The sequence below is a fragment of the Lepisma saccharinum genome, chromosome 30 (assembly GCF_977018435.1).
Source record: "Lepisma saccharinum chromosome 30, izLepSacc3.1, whole genome shotgun sequence".
NCBI lineage: Eukaryota > Metazoa > Arthropoda > Insecta > Zygentoma > Lepismatidae > Lepisma > Lepisma saccharinum.
In genome coordinates this window covers 36,336,302-36,362,334 of record NC_139258.1, presented here as the reverse complement: position 1 = coordinate 36,362,334, position 26,033 = coordinate 36,336,302, and the positions used below count along the sequence as shown (strand labels likewise).

The 26,033-nt window shown below is 39.5% G+C and overlaps 2 protein-coding genes across 5 annotated transcripts in view; one reads left to right on the top strand and one right to left on the bottom strand.

Moving 5' to 3' along the window:
- LOC145982060 (uncharacterized) overlaps window positions 1-26,033 on the top strand; it is a 98,322-nt gene that overhangs the window by 25,492 nt on the left and 46,797 nt on the right. For 2 of the 4 annotated variants that reach the window (XM_083115648.1, XM_083115649.1), the window contains exon 7: window positions 10,129-10,239. The exons of 1 other annotated variant lie outside the window; for it this stretch is intronic. In XM_083115648.1, the coding sequence (XP_082971774.1) occupies window positions 10,129-10,171 (43 nt within the window). In that variant the 3' untranslated portion in view covers window positions 10,172-10,239. Of the gene's footprint in view, window positions 1-10,128; window positions 10,240-26,033 lie in introns of those variants that run through there. One more of the 4 variants, XM_083115651.1, reaches the window with a different exon arrangement.
- The window catches only part of ChLD3 (Chitin and LDLR binding deacetylase 3), a 58,768-nt gene that overhangs the window by 5,909 nt on the left and 26,826 nt on the right, over window positions 1-26,033 (bottom strand). Inside the window, exons 4-10 of the mRNA XM_083115647.1 lie at window positions 25,650-25,796; window positions 15,021-15,136; window positions 14,537-14,745; window positions 12,042-12,163; window positions 10,698-10,927; window positions 6,218-6,388; window positions 3,020-3,151 (exon numbers count right to left, since the gene is read on the bottom strand). Of these exons, the coding sequence (XP_082971773.1) occupies window positions 3,020-3,151; window positions 6,218-6,388; window positions 10,698-10,927; window positions 12,042-12,163; window positions 14,537-14,745; window positions 15,021-15,136; window positions 25,650-25,796 (1,127 nt within the window). The remainder of the gene's footprint in view (window positions 1-3,019; window positions 3,152-6,217; window positions 6,389-10,697; window positions 10,928-12,041; window positions 12,164-14,536; window positions 14,746-15,020; window positions 15,137-25,649; window positions 25,797-26,033) is intronic.

The following is a 26,033-nucleotide window of genomic DNA, read 5'->3' as shown; positions in this document are numbered from 1 at the left end:
AGTTACGTCAGTCAATATTGCGTATTGTGCCATGAGAGCGAAGAACCAGGTAGGAATTCTACAGCTGTCGTCTGCTTCAGAAGGCAGGAAGGGTCACATGAATCAATCACCGTAGCCCTCTGCTCCGTACACTGGCGTACGAGAGAGCATTTGCGCGCGTGCTGTAGAGATCCAAGCTTTCCCTCCAGATAGACAGCAAGGAATATAGAGTCCTTTACGCTGAACCTGCCCGGCGTCTGGCCAGGAAAGGCATTGGAAAAATGCTAGAACGTGTTTTGTTAGTGGAGCAAAAAAGTGGGGGGGTAGAAACCCTTAAGATGAATTTCTGAATTTCTCAGTATATTACAAGTTATTGTGCAACATGTTTAATGGAAGTAACATTAATTACCACTATACACTACTTCAATTATATATTTGTAGGATTTCGAGTAGGGTTTCATCCCCCGGAACCCTCCTCCTGGCTACATGCCTGATACTAAATTACTCCCAAAATTCCTATTGCAGCACCATGCTTTGATGTACAAAGACAAGGACTGTTCTCCAGTGCCTGCCTAAAATTCTCAATATTCTCTTGTGTTCTCATAATTTACACACAACCTAGTGGTTTGTTTTTCAGTGTCATACAGGGAGAAGCATAACAACTTTTCTCTTGAGATTTCTGCCTGTGTATGGGACCAGTGTCTACCCACCATCGTGTGGAAATTGGGGAGTTACGAATGACTAGCGTAATTTGGTCATGATGGAAACCTACAACAATTAGAGTTAGAATTAGAAATTCCTTATTCATGGGTGAAGTTCAGCCTGTGGCTGCTCTACCACTTAACCACTTAACGATGACTGGGGGTTTGTCGTGCTGACCCACTGGTTAGATGATCTCCCACCTCGGCAGATGAGGGTGGCAGTCTGTAAGTATGTGGTCTGTTAGGAAAGTAATGAGACTGGCAACACTGTGCACGAACCGGCAACGCTGCTGCCCCCACCTTCACACGGCAGGTAGGTGAATGTTTGCCGTTGACTCAGTACAAGTTTCAACTTGCTACAGTTGCTACACGATTGTTGAGAGCGTCTGACGTGAAGTTGTGTTTGTGAGGTGCGTTACGAAAATGGACTGGCAAAAGTTTCAACAACGTTGTGCCATCAAATTTTGTGTTAAGCTTGGCGAATCCGCCACTGTGACTTATGAAAAGTTACAAAGGGCTTATGGAGAACATGCACTATCTAGGGCACAAGTGTTCAGATGGCAGAAGTCCTTTTTAGAAGGCCGAGAACAAGTGGAAGACGAACCTTGGGTGGGAAGACCTTCAACCTCAAAAACGGATGACAATGTGGAAAGAGTGAGGTCTCTTGTGAGGTCAGATCGTTGATTGACGGTGAGAATGATCAGTAGTGAGTTAAATTTGAACGTGTGTACCGAATGAAGTCCTTGCAAGACCCAGGAAAGGGTGACCAGACATTGCACGCACTTGGATGCTGCATAACGACAATGCAGCATGTCACACGGCAGTCTCCATCAATGAATTTGGCAAAAAAAAGCATTCCTGTGGTTCCTCAGCCCTTTTATTCGCCGGATCTCAGTCCCTGTGATTTTTTTATTCCCCTTGCTCAAAAACCACTTGAAAGGACGCCATTTTGATACTTTGGATAATATCCAGAAGAGCGTAACCGACGAGCTAAAATATATTCCAGCAGAAGCCTTCCAGCACTGCTACGAACAGTGGAAACAACACCTCCATCGCTGTGTAGCTGCCCAAGGGAACTATTTTGAAGGGGATAACCTTGATTTGTAAAAATAATAAATTCATCGTTTACAGAAAATCAGTCTCATTACTTTCCTAACAGACCATGCATGCCCTGGCCCTCACAGGCTGTTGCACCAGAGGTTATTATTATTATTACTGGTTGACATGAAATTTTCTATTCATATCAATATCGTATTCTTACTAGGCACTTTTCCACAAGAACCCTCATTAAAATGCACACAGAACTCTTGCAGCATTTAAGTAACCCAAGTCAAAACTTTAAAAAAAAAAGTCCCAAATATGAAAGTGTGGTGTTGCTCAGGGGCGATTCCTCCATGTAGGAAGTGAGGAACTTCATACAGTTCATTTATACTTGCTTCCAGTTCTCTACTTTTTAGGAGTTTAATAATAATGCATGTTATAAAATTATGACCTCAATGTATGTACAATTGACGAACTTAGCTACTGTCAAGCGTTGACTGCTGTCGCTCACTCCAGGTGCAGCCAAAAGACAATGAACACACAGGCCTTGCTGCCCTGTCTGAGAAACCTCGCTGATATCACTACAAGCAGATTGGTGAGAAGTGGAAAAGGGGCACGCGGAAGATCCAGCAAGGAAGCATCGAGGGTTTCCTCAATGAGTGGTGCAAACCAAAGCAAAATGGTACTAAACCTAGCACAGTTTGATCTTTGTTGGCACCTAGCACCCTGCTTTTGGTACAATGGTAAAATCTAGCATAATATGCAAACGTGAGTCTCCGGGAGAGGGAAATCTAATTCAAAGGAATATGTTTTCAGAAAATAAAAGTACAATTACGTCCAAATCTTATTTTTACTTCACCAGCGGAAATGTTCAAATAAAAGGGAGTATGCTTACACAGCGACAAGCTTTTTACAACCATACCATGATCCATCCCCTATCTTTTCTATATCCTGCCAGATTTTGTTCATGAGGAAATTTTATGGCAGGAAATCGGTAGAATGTTGGGGGTAAGCAAAGAATTCTCTAAAACTGTTTCAAGTTTCTTGCTGAATCCATTTCCTTTGTTGAGCCATCATACACAATTTTTCAAACCTTCCTCGGTTTACCATAATTTCTTCCTACACCCCAAAAAAAACATGAGTTGCCACTGGTGTTGCATGTTCCACTTCTCCATAGCGGCTAAAATGACATCATGTGTTCAACTACAATGAGCATATTACTGCTCCACTACAGCCACTTTTAAAAAGTAATGTTTCCCTGCTGGAACCTGTACAATATAGAGATAGATGGAACTTACCTGTGCTTTGCAGTTCCAAGGTTCAAATGAATTAAGTTGATTAGTTGTAACAGGTTCTTTCATCCATTGTATTGCCTGCCAATTGGTTACAAACCATACATCAGGCATCTTAACCATTTCATCCAGGAATTTCTGAAATAATATGAAAGCATTTTCTTAGACCATGTACATCAATTTTAATATCAAAGAAAGCATCGTTGTATTTCAATATATACAAAGGCTGTTGCAGAGAAGGTGAGACTAATTCCTGTATAGGAAAACAGCGACCTCCATTGGCTGTACTAGGGTGAAAATTTGGTTCATTAGCTGCCGATTGAGACCAAAATGAGTGCAATAGGTCAAATAGTCATGACTGCGTAGCAGTTAAAAGACAAGCATTTACATGGACCCATCCAAGAATCATTAAAATGAAACAAAAAAATTACAAACCACAAAATCTTTATTCGGAATCAGCCATATCGAGCAGACGTACATCTTTTTCAAAATAGGCACCATTGACAGCTAAGCAAGCGTCCATACGTTCCTGCCACTTTGTGAATGTCTTTGAAAATTCGTCGTCAGGTAGCGAACTGAAGAAAACTTGCACTGCGGTGATCACTTCTTTGTTCGTCATGAAATGACGACCACGTAAAGCGGCCTTTAAAAGTGGAAATAGCCAAAAGTCGCAGGGTGCAAGGTCCGGGCTGTATGCTAGATGCAGGAAAATTTCTATTTTTCTCTTCGTCGCGTAATCCTGAAATGCCCACGCTGTATGGGGGCATGTGTTATCATGGTGCAAAATGCATTACCCATGCGGAGCAAACCTTCTTCATTTTCAAATGATCACGCAAAATTCGGTGGACGGTGTCCTTCAATATGCCCAAATGTGCACTTAGCGCTCGCACAGACATATGCCTATCATCATGAATAATTGCTGCAACAGTATTCACTAGCATCTCGTTAATCACGGACGGTCTTTGTCCAGGATGCGGAAGCAAAGTGCCTGATTCGCGCCCATCTTCGAACAACTTGTGCCATCGGTACACTGTGGCTCTACTCAGTATGCCTTGATCAGCATTTGCCTGTTGAAACATTGCATATGTTTCCGCAGCACTTTTCCTTAAACGCCAACAAAATTTTATGGCATGTCGCTGTTCATCTTGAATACTCATAGTAAAAAGCAATGTTATACACAAAAACTTGGAGAGGTAAATGAAACACGTTCCACGTAAATCAACACAGCTGCTCACTAATGTGGTTTCGCAACATGTGACAACTTGCTACTGAAACAGAATGAGTCATCCTACACGACGCGACTAGTGCTGAAACCATAGGCAGTGTTGGCAAGCCAGGAAAAAATCTGTCTCACCTTCTCTGCGACAGCCTTTGTATATGTATCTACGAGGGGAGAGTGAAAAGTTTTGAGCCTCACAGGGAAGGGGTGTTTGAGCTACAGTTTCTCATTATGATTTATCTACATAAACTCATAATCTCTACAATCCCCCCCCCCCCCCAGATCAATGCACTTATGCATTCTGTGCTGCAATTTGTTTACAGTCATCTGTTAGAATGATTTGTCCTGAGTCTCACACTACTGAATGACCGCCTTCGTCCGTTTGGAAGTGATGTCCTCGAAGTGAATTGAAGACTAAAATTGGTAAACGCTGTAAGTGCCACAATAATTCAAACACCATTTTCCACGTTAAACTGTGCAATGTGCCATGCTTTATAATGTGGTAAACGTGAAATGTGGCTTCTAGCCCTCCAAGTAGTTCAAAGGGCATGTAAAGAGGTCACTAGTGTGCACATTCTTACGGGCTGATGTGCGGAACGATGCGATTTCCCAACACTTTCGCTTTTGGCACTTACAACGTTTACCAGTTTTAGTCATCAATTTTTCAGAGCAGGGAAAAGATGAAAATCTGACGGGAGCAGGTTGGAGCAATAAGGTGGATAGGGAAGTGCGGTGAAGCCACACTAGACCAAAGCAGCCTGTGCAGTCACTCCATCTCTGACACTTATTCATTTTCAACCTGACAAAAACATAGAAGAAAACATGTGAATTTCATAGAAGTTCACCCAGTGTCCTAAAACTCAAACCATACATCCTCCAAAATGTTAACTACTTAGCATCACTCCTTCCACATGAGGCTCAAAACTTTTCAGTCTCCCCTCGTATCTAAGCATGTAGAAATTCATGTGTAAGAATGATTGTTTTGCCTAGGGAAAACTATCTATCTACCACACCAATGGATGTCATATCACAGCATATTGTGGAAACAGAATCAAGTAAAATGAAGTGCTGGAATAACACTCTACTGAAATGTTTCAATTACAGTAGACTTGCGATTATCCGAGCTATTTGGGACTGAGACTACCTCGGATACGGAAAAACTCGGATAAAATGGAGATAATGTGCTAATAGGTCATAAATGATGAAACAACACTTAAAACTGTATAGTAATTATTTATTACTAGTGCAACATAAATGAGATGATGATCACATCATCCCCACTCATGACCGGATCAAGAAAGTGTGGAGCGTTACCCCCACACCCCCTATACGCCTTCATGGCGTGGTGCTAAGCACAGGGGAGCACTTCACTTTTTTTTTTTTACAACATAAATGAGAAGATTACTTTTTCAAAAAGTCTTTCATAGTTTTTTTGGACACACCTTTTCCGTTTGCCACTCATACTATGTTACTGGCTTAGAATAGGCCTGTACACAGATTTAAACACCACCGTAACAATCGGATACACCGACAATGTAACGAACACGTGCATCGCGGACGGTGACTTGACTCCAACTTACTAGTAAACAAACAGGGGGTGCGTTATGAAGCGCGATGTTTTCCAACCACTCCCTCGGTTAACCCGGAGCCTCGGTTAATCGGGGCTCGGCTAATCGCAAGTCTACTGTATTACAACAATAATATTCACAATTAAGAGATGACTGCATCATTCAATAATAATAATAATGTAACAACAATTTTAAAGAAATATTATCTTAATCAAGTATATCATTATTTGAAATTAAAGGTTTGGCATGGGGGTATTGTACAAATGTACACAACCTGAGTGTTCCTTAATCAATTTCATCAAATCACCACTCATCTTCATTGCACAAATTAACCAATGCTTTCATAAAAGCAAAGTAAAGTATCAAAAATACACAACATACATATATTTATAATGATTTTAAGGTGGTGGTACTTACTACAAAAGCATTGACATTTTCTAATCTTTTAAACCAGGTAGTGTGGAAATATAGACCTAAAGGTGCTCGATTGCTGTTGTAGTGTCTCTTGAAGTTATGGATTAGCATCTTGTAGATCTCATCGCCAGACAAGTGTGGCGGGCAACTGTCGACCATAGCACACGTGTAGCCCTGAACAATAATAATGTTTATTAATTAAATAAAACATAAGAACAACACACACAGTGATAGCAGTTACATATTTACATACAGAGCAGGATTGGACAAGCAGGCAAGACTCAGCTACACAGTCTGACTATGGCACACACTCTCACTCTCTCACTCTCTCTCTCTCTCTCTCTCTCTCTCTCTCTCTCTCTCTCTATATATATATATATATATATAGTGTTGAAAAGATGTACATATAATTGGAAAACACTAGTTAACATGCCTGAATGTTAAGCTTGTCCTCCTTCAATTAATCTCTCCTTTGTTTCAATGAAATTTGCATCTTGTATCATTGGGGCTCCTGCATAGCCTAATGCTTATCACTTCCACCTTTGGTGCAAGCAGTCCCAGATTTAATTCCTAAAATTTGGTGTTTAACGAGCATCTTGAGGACAATTGGAGAACTACTTGAAATGAGGGAATTAGGGAGCTATGAATAAGTAGTGTAACCCAGTCACAAAAGCCTACAACAGCGACTGGGGTTCGTCATGCTGACCACACTTCACTGGTTGGATCATCTCCACCTCTGGTGGGAGTGAAGCCAGCAGTCGGTAGATAGGCCCTGGACCTCATGAGCTGTTGCATCATGGGTCATTATTAGGGCCCGGGACTTTATGTTATAACATATTTTTCAATTGGCTTCGGATCTACAGTATTATTGGGGTAAGATCTTTACATATCTGATGAAAATCAGCCTAAATAGACAAACTTGACAAAGCATATTTTGACATATTTCACCAATTTCGCATTTTTACAACATATTTCTTCAATTTTGTTGTAATAAGACATATTTCTGTATAATTTCGTAATTCTCTTGCACATAATCAGTTATTTCATATTTTTTTTCCTTCGTAGCTTTATCACAACGGATAGTTCATATTGTCGATGGCAGGATATGAAAATTACGGAGGAAGAAAGGTGCCGTCTTTTCTTAGTGCAGAACTATATAATACCCCATTTTTTTATCCCGCCGACAGTTGATAGCCATCCAAACATTATTGAGGCAAAATATTCTCTCTCATTGTTGCACGGGAAGTAAAGAAGTTTCGTTCTCATTTCTTTGTCTTTTTCGCATTTCACAAAAATCAGTCAAAAGTAAAAATAACATTAGGTACATTACAGCCCTTACTCTACTCTATCGAGGGTATGGGAGAAATTCGAGAGTACTGTTGTGCATATTTTTGGCTTTACTGGGAATATTTCTGCATTTTTCTGACATATTTGTGATTTTTCATGACATATTTTCCAATTTATATAACATAATTACATACATATTTTACAGTTTTATAGGGCATAAAGTCCCGGGCCCTAGTCATTATTATTATTACAACCAGAAGCAGTTGTGATGAAACTCAATGCCATTCAATGAAAAGGCTGGTTGATACGCCTTGGACCTTGAAGGGTGGTTGTGCCATGAGGTTTAGTGTTTACAAAAATCAGCTAAATATATGTGTTAATTTCATGGAATATTAATATTAATAATTTACAATTCAAATTCAACTAGCGTAAATAAACTTCTTCACAAATTCATGAGAAAAATCCTGAGAGAGAAATCTGTCTAGAAAGCCAGTTCATTGGCAAATTCATTAAATGACAAATAGGAGAGGCTAACAGTATTTCAAAGGGTACCTGAGCTAGCTTGATTCAAGTTTTGGCTGGTCCTTTGGGTGACACCAGGACAGCTGTTTTCAAAATTTCCTCTCCTTTCGAGTAATCGTTATGATATTCCAAAATCTGCAAAATTACATGTGCTTAGAATTCCTTCTAGAATCTTTGTGTGGTTTGCTTTCACTGTTGTCCAGATACTGACAATTGTTTAATAGCTTTACATAGCCATATTGCAAATATCTAGGGAACAGTGAGACCAATCCACATGAAGATTCACGTGAATGCTCTAGAAGAAATTCTAAGTATATGTAATTTTGCAGATTTTGGAATATCAAAGCAGTTTTTGGAAAGGAGAGGAAAATTTTAAATTTTAAAGTGACTATCTGTCATTGTTCAAAGGTCCAGCCTAGCCTTAACATCAAAAAGGAACTCTCCAATGGAATTAACATACGAACCATAGGAATATCAAGAGAACGAGTACCTTTATTTCTATGTCTGTTAGTTTACTCCAGTGTAGCCTATAAACAGGGCAGGATTAAGATGAAATTGGGCCTGATGCTTGAAATCTTCGGTGATAAATAAACACAATGACGTTATAATTACGTCACAGCACAAAGAATAATACTAACTGTATAATAAGTAATGCTGTGTCTAGGCATCCGAAACTGGGGATCCAAATTTCATTCTAAGATTTATTTTCAGGTTAGTATAGCAAAAGAAAACTGTTCAGCTTTCGGAAAATTCTCGTCTGTTTTCATCTGGGCCCTATTTCAGGAATGGGCCTAATGCTGCAGCATCAATAGTACCCACCTTAATCCAGCCCTGCCTATAATTCCTTGCCAATCCAGCCAAGCGGTGAAGGCACATAGTGGTTCGGATCCCACTTTAAAATGTAGGTCAAGTCCCGATTCGAAACTCCTACCCTATTGGTGCTCCCAATAGGTGTGTGTGTGTGGAGGGGGGGGGGGGTACATACACACGTGCATATGCTGAAAGAGAGGTATAAAAGTTGTGGACGAAGAAACACAAATTTTCATGCTTGAATATTAACATTATTTTTCAAAGTATTTTACTAAGAAGGAAAAGATGTGCAAAACTCCCATCTCAGTATGCCCTTACTTCATACAAATATACAATGTGTATTATAACTAACAAACTCTCTAGCTTTCTTAAACCCGAAGGTTCATGGCTGCAGCAACACAGGCCTTCCATCTGTCCCTATCTTGAGCAAGATCTATATACTCTTTTCCATCCCTACCGATTTCCTTTAGGTCTATCTCAACGTTGTCCCTCCATCTTCGCCTTGGCCTTCCTACAGGTCTCTTACCATAAGGTTTCCCAACAAGAATCCTGTAAACTCCTCTTTCCTCTCCCATTCGTGCCACATGGCCTGTCCACCTAAGTCTTCTTGATTTAATTATTCTAATAATATCTGGACATGAATACAAATTATGCAGTTCTAAATTATGTAACCTTCTCCACTCACCTGTCTCCTCATCCCTTTTAGGTCCAAATATTTTCCTAAGGATCTTATTTTCAAATATTCTCAATTTATGTTCCTCTTTCAATGTAAGGGACCAGGTTTCACACCCATATAATACTACAGGCAAAATTACTGTTTTGTATATTTTAAATTTTAGTTTCTTAGATATTAAAGGATAAGACAAAAGTTTATGAAGAGAGAAGTAACATGCATTTCCTGAATTTAGCCTACTTTTTATTTCCTCTTTAATATCATTTTCACTTCTTAATATTACTCCTAAGTATTTGAATTTGGAAATTGGTTCAAACGAGATGTTATCGATAATTAGATTTTGATTATTACCTAACACTTGGTTTCGGCCTGTAAGCATATATTTAGTTTTCTCTCTGTTAACTTCCAAACCGATCTCTTTAGCAGTTTTGAAAAATATTTTAGCATTATTCTTAATTGTATTTATATCATCCCCTAATAAATCTACATCATCTGCATATGCTAACAACTGAGTCACAATGTGTATTATGAACACTATTATTCTTATCATTCATTATGTAATTAATTATTCAATGTACAACCAATTACATACTAGTGGTACAGATATCAAATGATTTGACAGGGTCACGATTGACATTGGAGAGGAACTATTCAGAACACAGTGAGAGGGAAGTGTCCAAGAGGTCGAAACTGGAATGAGAAGAAGAATTGTAGTGTAAGTGGATACAGGAAGAAGGTTTCCACTGATTTGGAAATTCTGGAGACTTGGAAAAGCCAGTTGGTTTTGGAAATGATTGGAAACCCTGAGTAAGGTGCTTTAAACATTATACGAGTATAATATTCTAAAAAGATATTGGCCTCCCTGATGGTGCAGTGGTAGCGTTGTCACCTTGTAATGAAGGGGTTCCGGGTTCAATTCCCGGTGGAGGCGCATAGTGGTTTGGATCCCACTTTAAACTGCAGGTCCAGTCCCAATTAGCCTTAGTGTGCTTAAAGTGGACTTAAAACACCAAATCAATCCAATTCTAAAGAGATATTATATTTATACATACACATCAGCGTAGCAAGAAGCAAGAAATTATTGAAACATACTCACTTGTCACAATACATAACTGAGAGTAAATACTGGGAGCGAGGTTTTGAAAATTGCCTCTCTACCAATGATGCATAGTACATATTCTGCAAACTCACCTCTACTGATAGCTGGTTCATGACCATTTCCCAGATTCCAGGATAGGATCTTGATGGGCATCTTTGGTTGTTTCCAGTGCAAGTGTGAGGAATCTTGTGGTCCAAAGTGTACGGCCATAGTGGAGGGTCTGAATATGGTGCTGCCATTGATGAATCATACACGAATCCAAATTCTCTCATCATAAGAAACTGCCTGTTCCAACCAACTCTTAAGAAAGGAACTCTCAAACCTTTAAGAAAATTCAAAAAATCAAAATTGATCCAGGTATGACTTGCGATCAATTCTTTGAGCTTACTCCTTTTTTATTTGTGATATTCTGCTGAATGGTAAGTATATTCAAATAATAATAATAATACCAATTTCCAGGGAGAGGGGGTCGACCAATGGGTTCAGCCATGCTCGCAATGCTCATGTCTAATCACCTTTCACCCTCATCGAAATGAGCCAAAAGTGTCAGAATGCTTCTTACGTACATATAACACACCTGTTTGTCCATGTGGCAACACAAAAGGAGTTGGAACAAATGACAACATAGCAATTTTCAAATTTAATATTTAAAGGAGGAATTTTATTTTAAAATTTTGGTTTTACATTTTTTTATCTGAAAAAATGTGCCTACTATGATAAACTAAGATTTATTTTGCATTATTGACATGTTTGTAAATTCTATTACATTAAATAGAGGATAATTATATTGCGTTTGTAAAATCCATGGCAAGAAGAGGAATGAACATCCTTGATTACAGTAATTGTTTATTTTAATTGCCTTAATATCAGAGGCGTCTCGTGAACGCATGCAGTACATGCTGCGCATGCATCAATTGTGAGAAAAAGAACAGCTTGCTCTGCGATGACATTTATGAGCATTTCTACATTCTAATTTCTTCATATAGGAGAAATATTTATTTTACACGAGAGCGCTCAACTAAGCTTATATTACATTTCTTGGATCTGAAGTGAAAGAAAGTAATAATTATTTTCCCACAATTAACACATGCATCACTTCAGATCCAAGAAATATAATATAAGCTTAGTTGAGCGCTCTCGTGTAAAATAAATACTTCTCCTATATGAAGAAATTAGAATGTAGAAATGCTCATTAATGTCGTTGCAGAGCAAGCTGTCCTTTTTCCCACAATTGACGCATGCGCAGCATTCAGCCTCTGCTTAATATGTTCATGTGTGCCATCCAGTTCATAAAAATGATGTGTTAGTCATCAAACTATAGAAGCATACTAACCGATAATAATATTAACCGACTTTCACTTGCATCTGTTCGTTTAACAGATTATCATAATATGAGAATTCAGTAGATAAAATTATGTTATTGCTTTTTAACATACCTCTAATATCTTCCATCCGTACTCCACCAAAACGATTGACTATGTTAGCCTGTCCAACCATTTCATCAAACCAATCCTCAATAGTTGCATTTTTACTCCACCAGTCTTCAGGTCCCCGGTGCCTGGAAAAGGAAGACAAGAGAAAAAAACTGATTACTGTATTTTTCTACAGACAAGATATTATCACAATTATCATAATTTTGTCTCCGGAAATTTACTTTGCAATCATTGTACTTGATCTAGCATGAAATGATATTGTTGTTGGAATTGAGTATATTTATTACATTTTGTAAAACAAGACCTTAAACTACCCTTGACTACTTTGTTTATACTGTGGGACATGAAATTGGGAGCTTCAAGGTCAACTCTCTCCCGGCTCCCCTCTTTGCCCCTCGCTTGGCAGCACTGTCTTGACAAGAACATGTTCAGTTTTTTAATGTCAGTGGTTCTGTAAAGTTGACTGTTACTATTAGCATGAGTGACACTAACAGTGCTGATGACAGTGAATGAACAAATTCTTCATATGCCAAATAAGCGAGAGAAATTATTCAGCAAGCACGACCTTAATAAATAAAGTAAGAATATTATTGCACATGTGTACAGCTTTCTTTAAATGTTGTCAGATGTTCAGAAATGGCAAATATTACTGATTTCACACAAGTTCAAAAGCTGACTGGAGACACATGTGGCGTGGGCAGAAACAACTAATCACAGTATTAAAAGGGCCACAGATAGGAAATGAAACCCACATACATACGCCACGGAAACACTACCAAAGAGTGAACCGGATTAGATGAGTCTGATAAGAAAGTAGTGTGTAAGTCTGCTTCTTGTACTGTTTATGATCATGGAGAATATCCAACTGCTTAAAAGGTGAGACTTAATTTATCAGAAAGAAATAAACTTTCAGGGTTCAAGAAAATCCGTGTTCCAAATTTTGTAGTATAAAAGTATAAAATAAATTATGAAAAGTATCATGTATAACGTATAATATTTTATACTTTTACATTATTATTTTTTGTGTAAAAGCAAAAAACTATTGACCTTCGAAAGAGAGAGAGAGAGAGTGTTAGTCCAACATGGTTACAGCACCCTGGCTACGTATAACCATGAGCAAGGCAGCCCACAGGATTTTTTCTCGGGGGGTTAGTAGTGTTTCAAGTGGGGAAAACTTGGAGTGGTGCTTTACCCCAGATCTCTTTAATGCCCCCCTTCCCTGCAGGCACCTTTGACTGCAAGGCTCACATTTTCATGTCCCTCCCTGTAGTAATTGTTCCAACAGCTTTGGGCATGTATGGATTTTGTTTGAGTTGGTGTTTTAAGTCCACTTTGTGCACAGTAAGGCTAATCGGAACTGGACCTACAGTTTAAAGTGGAATCCGAACCACTATGTCCTTCCACCAGGTATTGAACCCGGGACCCCTTGATTACAAGCCGGCGATGCTACCACTGCACCATCGGGGAGGCCCAGAGCATGCATGGAATAGTTGCACTAAATCAATTAAACATTTGGCACATATGGTGATGGCACCAGAGAAAAAGGGATGTAAACCTTCCTTGTTCAGTGTCCAAACCTTGCAGCCTCAGCAAACAATAAAAGATAGAAAAATAAATGCTCTTCCAGCTGAAATATGTAGCCTTTGTACAGATTTTAAGGGTATATTAAGTGTGACACTACATTTCAGAGAGGGGTAGCAGAAGCTAGAGGGTCGACTCCCATGGCGGAGTGGTTATCAAATCACGATATGGCACCAGGGGTTCCAGTTTTGAACCCAGGCCTGGGCATGGGTGTTTGTGAGTGTCCATTCATCAATTGCATCATATCATAACTCATTCCCATCTTCGCAATTAGCCAAAAGTGGCACAAAAGCGAAGTAAAATAAACTAAATCAATCAATCAATCAAGCAAAAGCTAGAGAACACGTACCCACCTCCAAATTTTCCACACATATATAAATAATATTTGCCCCAAATGATTGGTCTTAAAATAATAAAAATATACATATACTTCAGTTTTTCACTTTATATACAATTTGTTTCTCTCAGCTTTAATTTGTGTGTGTGTGTGTGAGAGAGAGAGAGAGAGAGAGAGAGAGAGAGAGAGAGAGAGAGAGAGAGAGTGTGTGTGTGTGTGTGTGTGTGAGAGAGAGAGATCTTGAAGAGTGGCTCTTACAAGCAGATTTCCCCTAAGCAAATGCTATGTAACAGAAGCACTATGTTTTAATACAGCAGGTGTGCTAAAACAAAGTTCGCAAATCTATTACAAAAACAGAAACATAGTAATTGTGAAGTACTTGTTCACTACTCAATTCTTCAGCAACTTTCAGAATTCAAATCTGCCACTATTGTCAATTAAAGTGTGAAATGTGTTTATTTGAATCACTTTCATCGGTGACAAGCTCTTGCACTAGTGATTTTTTGTAAATATGTCATCTATTATTTTGATTTTTTCTTAAATGTTCATTTTAAAGAAACATATACAAATATGTACTTACGTAATGGAGTGTACAGCTATCTCATGGCCATCATTCCATAACTTCTGCACATGCTGATAATTTGTGTACTCGTGTGATACAAAGAATGTTGCACGAATTGGACAGCCATTTGAATTCTTCCTCTCTGGGGTAAAAAGTTTTTTTGTATATAGGTCCCAGTTCTCTGGGTTGATAGCATCGTCAAATGTCAAAACTATCATTTGTGGAATCTAGGATGGAGAATAAACAAGCACATATATAAATCCAAATTGCGTTTTTCAATTTACAAAATTTGTATTAGAATTTTAAGATTACATTTTTTCCCGTGTTGAATTACAATATTGGACACAAAATATGAATATATTGTTGAACTCGTTGTTCTGGATTATTGTTACATAGTGAATGCTTTGCTTTAATATTACAACAAGCTAAAACCAGCACAATAAGAAAGATATTTTATTAGTGTCAATTGCTTCATAGCAAGTTGAACACCCTATATACTTGCCTGATTTGGTTCCAGGTTTGCAGGAGTCAAAGTTCCGTCTCGAGAGCAGAAGCAATCTGGAAGTTTGCACGTTGCAGGATCACATGGAGCAGCAGCATTTGGATCATGGTCTGGATCTGTAAAAGAGCAGGCAATTGCATTATGAGACAGGCGGTTGTAATATTGTAAACATATTTCAATGAATATACAACGTATTAACGATATCAGAATAGTTCAAATGATCAAAGATAAAAGTTTCCCTCTGCAACAGAAAAGGAAAAGCTCAAAAAATGTATTATTTAAGAGGCTTGTTCTCATCCATCCTGACAACTCGGGCACTCCCAAGGCTCCGTCCACCAGGGGTCCCCCGGCAGGGCATTCCCATACAGAATAAAAATTAACTATTTATTCTCATCACACTGACTTCCGTGCTTTTTTCCAAGCAGCCTAGAATTAATTCTCAGCGAGGTTGGTACCCAACTGAATCCTCACTTCCAACTGTAACTTCTGGATGAGATGTGTTGTTTCGGGTTCAGCACACCATTATAGGTGATATGCCGTGTTAAGAACACTAAGATTTGCATTTTTCAGTAGAATCGTGACGCACATTCCGTCCTGAGGCTATTCCGAGCCAACCCACTCGCTTGTCAGTGTCGCGGCTCGAAGTGTATATAAAAACTATCCATCAAGTCAATAAAATGCTATGAAGTTGTCACGGAAGTCCAACCGGCGAGAAAGCGACGGAAAATACCTCCATCCTCGTCCAGATACGGCTGTATGAAGGTGCCAGACTTTGTTTCGATGTGAAGGCACTCGTCCCATGTATAACACTTGTTCGCCTCCCGGCCTCTTCTAGGTAGGAGTCCGTTGCGTGTACTGCTTCGCTCTGCCCACTCGATCCCCCTCCTCTGCCGCTATGCGCGACCTTGCTACAGAGATAGCTGTGACAGAGTATAGATGGAAATAAGATGTGTTCTTTAAAGAGAAAAAGAGTGCTGAAATTTTAAGTATCGTTCTCCCCCAACCCCAAGGAGAGTCGAACAAACTTGTGACGTTTTGTAGGCATGGCTAGAGACTTATGGGGTATAGTGTTGCAATTGTAACATATCATTTGAATCAGGTCAATGTAGAACCTCGAAACAAATCTATCCCCTGAAAGCATGGCCGTAGGCAGAAAAAAATTCGGGGGGGGGGGGATCACTCATAATTGTTCCCATTGGCGTTACAAGAAATTTGAATAATAGAAATAATAATAATTTAAATTTCATAAACGAATTAATTCCAAACGTACTATTATTATTATTACTGTCCTTATATCCTTGAGGAGACATTTATTTCTACTCTAACCATCAGAAGAGTTAATATGCAGCACAACTGTTTTTATTTAGTTAGTTTACGTTTCATGCAGTGTATTCTGAAATGTGCAGTTATTATATTTCCTTATTAAGTTTTAGATACCTCAAGAAAAAGCTTTAGAACTTAGGGAGAAAATTTAGTCATAAAGTTTATGTTGTTTTACCATTCACATAAAACGTAATTTTTGGAATTTTGAAAACTGTGGAGCCAGTTATTCTTTGGATTAAATGGTAAAACATAACATGGTGCCTGTATTGTAACCTCAATTTTTCGATCTAACGCCGTTTTTCTGTTATTCTGTTGGAATAGTAACTAACTGGACTTTATTTCCGTTATTAACAATAAAACTAACAAACTTTATGCTTTTTGTAACTTGAAATAAACGATGTCAATTCGGGGAGGAGGGGGTTTCTATGAACCAGTTCGATCCCACTTTCCGATGCTCATATTGTTACTATGCTTACCAAACAGCATTACGTATATACAACCACTATGCACTATACAAGTATGTGTTTTATAGGACAGCATATGGGTTAAATGTATCTACCATATCGATCCGCTGGGTGAAGGGTAGTGAATGTAACGCGCTACGAAGCTGAATATCCTAGGTTTGAACTCTTATAAAGGGGGAATTTAAAAGTTGGGACGGGAATTTTAGGACAATCACAAGGAATTTGATCCAGGAACAGCACTGGAAATAGGACAGCAGAAGTGAAAATGAAGGGGTCGCGGGTGGGCTGCGATTCTGAGAATTAAATCAATTTCGCTCAAATTTCAGAATTCAAAATGTTTGATCATTCCAGGATTGTATGTTTGTAAAACTGCGAATACATTTTTGAAAATGTGTTACAAATTTGGTTTCTGAACTTCAATTAATTCAACATGACAGAAGTTTCGGGGGGGGGGGGGGTGAACCCTAAAAAAATCCTCTAAATACGGCCATGCCTGAAAGTCAAACTCTATACCTACCCTGGCAGAATTGTTTAGTGCAGGACGCCAAGAAGCTAGGGTTCCTAGGTTAGGCAAGAAGGTTTGTAGTGCGTATTTTTTCATTTGTTTAGTTTAATCAATTCATCATTCATTCTCACGTCGCAACTGGGAGGGTTAATGTGAGAAGAAATGCTTCAAAATGAATTCTACCACGTTTCTTGCATGCAAAAATCTCCCTTTCTCTTCAACCTTCTAAATGCATCACCCTTGCGAAACTACTTTTTCTTTACTTTAGAACAAGTTCATTGTAAAAAGAGGACGCATAAACAGCAGAAGTGAAAATGAAAGGAAAGACTAAATGATACAGAACGTTCCACAGATGATTTTTTCTCTCCCGTGTTCGTTGACCTAGAAAATGTCAAGTTTACGATGATCCAGACTGCAAGATTGCCAGGTTCAATGTCTCTGCTGCTTCAGGCGATTCTACAGTAGCCATCTTATTGACTTTGTTACTAGATCCAGACGCTGTTCTTTCTCGGAGCTTAATGACTACTGGAACATCATTTACAGAGTCTCTGCATTATGGAGAGTTTTCAAAATGCAGTTCTTACGATACGTTAACTGCCAGTGAAGTGTAGGCCTACTATAATTGAACATCCCGGATGTGCATAATTATCATACCGGATGTTCCGCTTAGGACTATAATAAAATACTTTATTTACCATGATTTATTTCTAAAATTTCTTACATACGTACATAAACTCAGAAAGTTTTGTTACATATCTAGTGGACTTCAACATGTGCACCGTGTGGCGCGGCAAATGTCTAAATGAAATTCTACCTCAACCTATAAGTTCCCTAGTATTTGTGGCGTCACATTGTCGATTGAGTGCGTCGCGTAAGTCTGGCAGACCTCAAATCTTTGTAACATATACTTTGTTCTTAGCAAAACCCCACACGAAAAAGTCGAGGACAGTAAGGTCCGGTGACCGTTGTGGCCATGTCATGAACCGAGATCCTCTCCCAATCCATCTTTCACTGAAGTGGTCATCGAATAAACATCGGACTTGCCTGGAAAAATGGCTTGGGGCTCCATCTTGCAGGAAGATTGTTCCTTCTGGAAGTTGATGTACAGTGTATTCCTGTAACATGTCCATGTACAGATTTCAATTCTGCAAGTGCTAAAATTCAAAACACCTTCTGTTGTGGCGTCTACATGACGACTGACACCTTCCGAAGTCCGAAGTTTTGTTGGCGTTTCAATGATGTGGAGTATCGAGTCTGGCCCTTGACTCCCATGTGAGTTTTTCCTGAGAGTATATGTTGGGCTCTTTCTGTCCTTCCTTCTGCTGCTTGAGCTGGCTGAGTTGTATTGCTTCGGACTAAGGACTTTTGATTGTTTGTGGTTTTACGGTCTGTTCGTCAGGAGAATTTACGACGAATGATGAGCGAGGAAATTCCAGTTCACTCTCAAAACATAGAGAGAGAGTGTGGTGTGATGTTCGGCATAGCATTCCAATTTTTGGACGGAAGAAGTATCATTTCACAATCTACTTATCGGAGTACCTGTTCAAGAGAAATTTTCAAATGGAAAGAAGAGTCCATGATTTTTTTTTAGAAGCCGGTAAAATGGAGTACATTTAAGTGCAGAACTCTTGCAGATTCGAAGAGAAGTTTTGATGAAAATATGTATAACGCAAAGGAAAAAAAGAGAATATATGTTATCTATTGCTGAGGTATTTTTAAGTATATTTACTTAATCTAACCTGCTGAAATGTCCATGATTATATTGTAACTATCTTTGCCTAATATGACGTGTCGTGGATGCGTGGTGAAATTCAGGTAAATTTTGGGGGCAGGTGACTCCGGCCAATTTCGAACATGCCTTTAACAGGGACTCTATAGAGAAAGCCGGGTAGCCGGAGCGGAGCGGAGGCGGGGCCGCGGAGGCGGGGCCGCGGTAGCGGTTGGGGGCGGTAGGTCAATTACCCCAGGGGCGGAGCCCAAAATGGGTGGGAAATTTGGACTCAAAAATTTGAAACTAAAATAATTTTTTACTTTAAATTTCCCACCGATTCCGGAACGGATAGCCTCAAAAAGCATTCACGGATAGCGCCACGAAACATTACAATTTCCTTCGTAAAAAAATTCTAAAAAGTTTTTTTTAAAAAAATACTTCAGATGAGCTTTGTTCACAGGTATTTCTTGGGTTCCGAAGGTTGAAACACTGCATAACGAATGAAAATCGACAAAACACAAGCACGACGCGCGATTATGTAGGAAGGTGTACGCGCCATATTGTGTGTGAGGCAAGCGAAAAGACTACGGTAAAGAAGTACTCGTAATGTGAAAAATTGCAATTACTTTGATCAAAAAAACGTCAATACATCTTAAGGAATGTTCCGCGAAGCAGATAGGTAAGTACGACTGTCAAAAAATGACGAAACGAAGAAATTATAGGTATCTGAACTATAGTAAATTTTTACCCAGTATTGATATTGTGCGATAATTGAACCTTGTTATCGCAAAAGAGAAAACTACGATTAATAGAAAAAGAATGAAAATAACGGAACACGTTTCCCCTAAACCTGTTTGACTTAAATTTCGTAGAATGTCTCCGCCCTTATTTTCCATACAATAGCATTACCAACGCTTAAATCGGTATGAAAGGATAAATTGTTCTATTTGATGGTTCTTGTTAAAACTAGGTATAATGTAGACATGCTCTGTTAGGGAGAGTATAGAATGATTAACGATTTGGTAGTACACTATGTGGAAGAAAGTCATTGGACACCACAGGTCAGCGGATACCATCAGTTTTCTTGCAATCAACAGGAGGTCGGTCCGCCTTTGGCAGCGATGACAGCAACTACACGTCATGGTAAACTGGCCACAAGGTCGTGTAGTACACCGAGTGGGATATTCCACCGTTCCTCCTGCAGTGCAGTCACCAACCCTGGAAGTGTAGAAGGGCGAGGCGATCTCGACCTCAGTTGGAGCTCCAGTTCGTCCCATAGATGTTCGATAGGGTTGAGGTCAGGGCTCTGAGCAGGCCAATCTAGTCGGGTGACATTATTTTCTGCCATACCACTCCATGGTAGCCCTGGAAACATGACAAGTCGCATTGTCGTCCTGGAACACACATTCTTCGTTTCCATAGAAACGCCGCAACGTGGGGAGCATGGAGTTGTCAAGAATATCTCGGTAGGACGCAGACGTCAAGTGGCCATACACCGGTACCAGTGAACCCACGCTATGCCAGCTGAAACAACCCCAGAACGTGATGCCGCCACCACCATATTTCACTGTGGGCACTACACACTCGGGTAACAGACGTTCTCCGGGTAATCGCCATACCCACACTCTCCCATCTGATCGAAACAGTCTGAAGCGTGATTCATCTCTCCATAGGACCTTCTGCCATTGCTCCACCGTCCAGTTTCTCCGCTCTTTACACCAGCGTACTCTCTGCCGTTTCTTGCTTTTGTTATCAGGTGTTTGTGGGCAGCGGCTCGACCATGATAACCGAGTGCATGGGCCTCCTTGCGAAGTGTCTTGGTCGAAACAGTCAAATTGGTCGCACTTTGAAACTCTTCTGCAATCGAATGCATCGGACGGGTCCCGTTTATCCGAATCTCCCTCTTCAGCACTCTCCTGTCCCGGTCGTCCAATTTCGTGGGTTTTCCACTTTGTGGTGCATTGCTGCAGTGTCTCTTTTCCTTCCACTTCTTGATGACAAAGGCTACACTTGATTTAGGGACCTGTCGGGCATCAGCTATGCTACGTATACTCATGCCTCCTATGGAGCGGCCTACTATGATCCCTCTTTCAAACATGCTGAGCTATTTCCTTTCCATCATTTTATCAGCGAATGATCTCATAAGCCTCCTGCTGCCGTATATATATACCCGTCTGTACTCTCTTTTCGATGAGGAGTTCATTTCAGAGTTGAAACCGGGGTGTCCAATGACTTTCTTCCACATAGTGTAGTAATGGTATCCAAGTTCACAATCAGTTGCTAGTGAAAGTTGTAGTATTGAAGAAAATCATATATACGCGCGAAGTGCAAGCGCAAGTACAGTAATTATCATTGTTATATGTTTTTTTCTAGTCTGAGATTTGATATAATTAACTTATGAAGGTTTGTGAAAGAATACACGCAGGACGTGTGTGACTAATGAGTAATTATTGTCTTACGATTACGAATAAAGCGTTTATCGCATTCTGCCAAAATCTGGCTTGATTGTTAATCTTTGCAAATGTTACGAAAGTTTTCTGTTGATGATTATATGTAATAAATTGCACGTTGGTTGTTAAAATTGATATTCGGTGTAGCATCTGTTGCAATCCTTGCCTTTCTCAACCACATGTAAACTTTAAGAAACACATACTAAGTAGTGAATAGCGTGTAATTGTGGATCCTTTAAAGGTGACGAACTAAACATCACGTTGATGACCGATTGGATTAATCGCGACGCCTCAATATATGAATGGTGATCCAAACAGTATAAATGTGTATAATGAATCTTTAGGGTTTTAAGTATACAGAGTGAGCATGAACCTTAATTTTAATGTTGTTGTTAGATACTGCAGCAGTACTGCACAAGAGGGAAAACGTTAAATTTAACTTGATATATGCATGTGATTATTTATAGGGCCTTTGCCTCGTGATTTTTCTCTGATTTTTGCTCGTAAACTCCCGCAATATTACGAGAGAAGTACGACGAAAATAAATAATTTGTGATTTCTAGAACGGGTTCTTTATTTACTTCGAGTTTCAGCTGCCAGTCGCCGCTTCCAGCTTAAATATTGTTGGCAACTTCAACCGACCCTAGTATAGCGTCACAGATAGAATGAGTCTTTATTGAGGAAATTTCTACCTGTTGTAATCGATATTTCTTCCTTGTCATTAAACTCCTTTTTGCTGTCAACTGAACGACTTGTCGTCACTGAACTTTCGGCAATGGGCTCTATTTTGTGAAACCCGTGCAGCAATACATCGAAAGCTAAAACCTGCAGCGTGTCGTCTGCCTGTCTCTATAACTTTTTCTTGTCCTGACGGAAAAGAAAACTCTTGTTTGGCTGTCAGCGTGAATGAAAGCGAAGCATCTTAACAGTGATAAGACACAAGTCGAAAGAGGAATGGAGAGCTGTATGCAGAGTCCTTGAACGTCCAGACCGTTAAGAATGGTTTTGTTTGTATCTGACATACGCCATATGAGTAGTCATCGTCACGTAAAAATTTTGATAAGCAAGTTTCTACCTTATTTATATTTCTCATTACCTTAAAGAAAAGTGTTGAAAGATGATTCCTTCGAATGGGGAATTCCCGACTAAGAATTTGCAGCCTCGTCTTGACCGAGATGAGAATTCTAAAGAGTTGCGACGCAAGATCCTTGACGTTTTCCATTTTTTTGTCACTTTTTCTATTCTCAGTGTTTTTCACACGTCTATCACTAAAACTTGTGTACGCAGCTCTAATTCCTTTTAACTGTTATATTCAGTGAAACAATGAGCTTGATCGTTTCTATATTGTTGCTAACCCGATAACTTATACGCTGATATAGCAATTATTATGTTTCCTTCTCGTCACTTTTACAGCTCAGTTGTGTTGTTTTCACGTATTACCTCGCTCACCCGTTCACTCGCTGGAGAATTGAACCATTTGCTTTCTCTGTCTCGTTAGGAAATAAAAGCCGAATCTCACGGAACTGGAAGTGATGGATGCCTCGCTGGCTGTTTGACTAGTTTTGAGGAATAGGTCTTGTTCTAATTGCAACTGGCTTTCCTCGACTGGATTCTGTGATTGATTGATTTGGTGTTTTAAATCCACTTTACGCACAGTAAGGCTAATCGGGACTGGACCTACAGTTTATCCGTGGGCTCCGAACCACCATGTGCCTCCTCCGGGCATCGAACCCGAGACCCCTTGATTACAAGGCAACGACGCTACTACCACTGCTCCATCAGGGAGACCTTGACTGGATTCTGTGGAACAGCCAATCAGAGCAAAGTTTGGCCTAGTGAAGATAACACTAGGGAAAAATTTCAACTTCTTTTCTGAATCCTGGATGAAATAACGTAATCTTTAGTAATTTCTATGCGAGGAATTCAGAGAAAGACTCAATATTTTGTATCTCACATCACATTTCCGAGATATATAGGGTGTCAGAAAAGTCACGGAACCGAGATTTTGAACGTTCTTAATTTTTGTACAAAAAGCGATAGAGACATGAAGCTTGTATTATATTAACTTTATCTATATGGATATCTTTAAACGTTAAACACGAAAATGTGATAGTAAGTATAGTAATTTGAGCTTTAATTTCCATCTCTAGTTCTCTTCCAATATTGCGAATAAGAACTTATGAAATTCTTAATATACCCTAAAATATTATAAACTAAAAGATTATTTGGTTTTATCGTCATCCTGAGAAAATTTAACACTTTTTTGTATAAATTGGAATTCTGCAAGAAAATACATTAAGAAACTGAAATTTACGGCCTTGTGGAAAAATTAACATTACTAATTGAGGACTAAAAGTGGTAAACGTTGTAAGTGCCAAAAGCGAAAGTGTTGGGAAATCGCATCGTTAAGCACATCAGCCCGTAAGAACGTGCACACTAGTGACCCCTTTAAATGCCCGTTGAACTACTTAAAGGGCTACCAGCCACATTTCACGTTTACCACATTATAAAGCGTGGCACATTTCACAGTTTAACATGGAAAACTCTGTGTGAATTATTGTGGCACTTACAGCGTTTACCAATTTTAGTCTTCAATTTTAAGCACAATATTTCTAATTTTAAAAAAATGAAAATCCGTTTAATCTTTAACTTCATTTTACTAATACAGCGTGCGGAAAATAATATTTTGAAAATGGCGTTTCAACAATGAAAGCACGGTGCGTTGCGTTTTACCCAAGAATATTTTGAACTGTTGCTCCATACAGAAGAAAAGAACTTCGCTGCAGCAAGCGAGCGAAAACAAGTCTCTGCGCAAGTAGTGACGCGAGACAGCTCCACCAATGAACACGTGAGAGGGGAAGGGATTGCGTGGAGGGGAGAGCGATTGCAGTTACCAGTCTTCGCAGCATCGTATACTGCTTCGCTCTGCCCGTTCGATTCCCTACCGATATGTGCAGCCTAGCTGCAGCGGAGATAGTCGGGACAGAATCTAAAATCTCCGATTAAAGGTAGAAAGTACTGTCATACAAAATGAAGTGTACAGTCAACGAATTCACAAAATGTTTTCAATTATTTCAATTACTGTCCTCACTTGGCCCGTTTTCGTGTTTGAATTAACTACACTTATAATTGTATTTTCTTCTCTGAGATCTAAATTTTAAAGTAAATACTTAATATAAAACAACGGATTTTTTATTAATACTAGCTGATTACCCGGCGTTGATTACCCAAGTTTGGTTGAAATCGCTGCAGGCGTTCGAGAGTTATGCCGGAACAAACACACATACATCCATTTTTATATATTAAATAGATTAGATTTCGACTATTACTACCCTCCACTGATGATATATTGCTAATACGAACATATAACTAAAATCTCATGATTTACTACTATTTTTTTAAAAAAATCCACTAACTCATCTTTAACCAATATGGCGTCATCTCACATCGAGTACCCTAATCGACCAACCTGTTACGTATATATCTTGGTTATATTTACGCGGAGATCTGGCAACATTGCCCTCGGTTGCCACCGGTGCTGCCATCTGTTATGGAAATGTTCCCGCAAAATTGGATTTAGTATGGCCTTAAGTTCTAGTTAATATTCGATAACATTACCAAACGCACGACCATGAAAACAGGCGGCTGGGCAGGATTTTGCGCTGGTGCCACATGTGGGAAAAGCAATGCGAGAGTGGGACAAAAGTCGCTGGTTCCCACGCACTGTGTGGCAACGTCAACCAGCCTGCGTTGCCTAGTTAGAGCGTCAGACCCACATCGCTTCGGGGAACTTTTGTGTCATCCCTGACCTTTCGAGCAAATACTTTCAACTTGTATCGCATGGATTACAAAGACCAACTCTACAACGAGATCTTTCATTCTCTTAAACCTCCGAACACACGGGGTTGTGTTCAGACGTGGCAACAGCGCGAACTTCTGCCACCTGCCAAATTTCATGACCGTGCGTTTAGTATCTGCATACCAGCAGAACTTCGTAGAACATCTTCATTCGCTATGTTCTATCAGAAACATATCCGATCTGAAACTAAATTTCCTACTCAAATGCTGAACTGGAAATATTTGATTCACAACTGGTTTGCCAGATAATTTTGCCAAATAGAGATTGTCCTTTTTCTCTATTCGTTTCCTTTTCTAAGTTCATTTCTCGCCACTTACCGCACCATCCTTCATCGGACTCATCAGGGCAGTCAACGCTCCCATCGCAGAAGAACTCCCGAGGGATGCAGGAGCCGTCGGCACAGCCCAAGTGTCCCGGGTTGTCGCAGTCAGCGTTCTCTAGGAGGGGGCGCGGGGCCCTCACCTCTGAAATAAAGAGATTTAAAAATAAATAATTTCTATACATAGCATAGCTCAAATTTCCATTACATATATAAAATATAGAACGAAAGAAATCGTTTTTAATTACTAAAACTGATTGGAGGCAAGAGTTTTGTTTTTTTCGAGTCTCTCAAACTATTCTCCATCCACTGTAAGAACGAAGTTAATGTAAACAAAACCACGTGTATATTTAGAAATAGTTCCTTCCCTATTTGGTAGTTC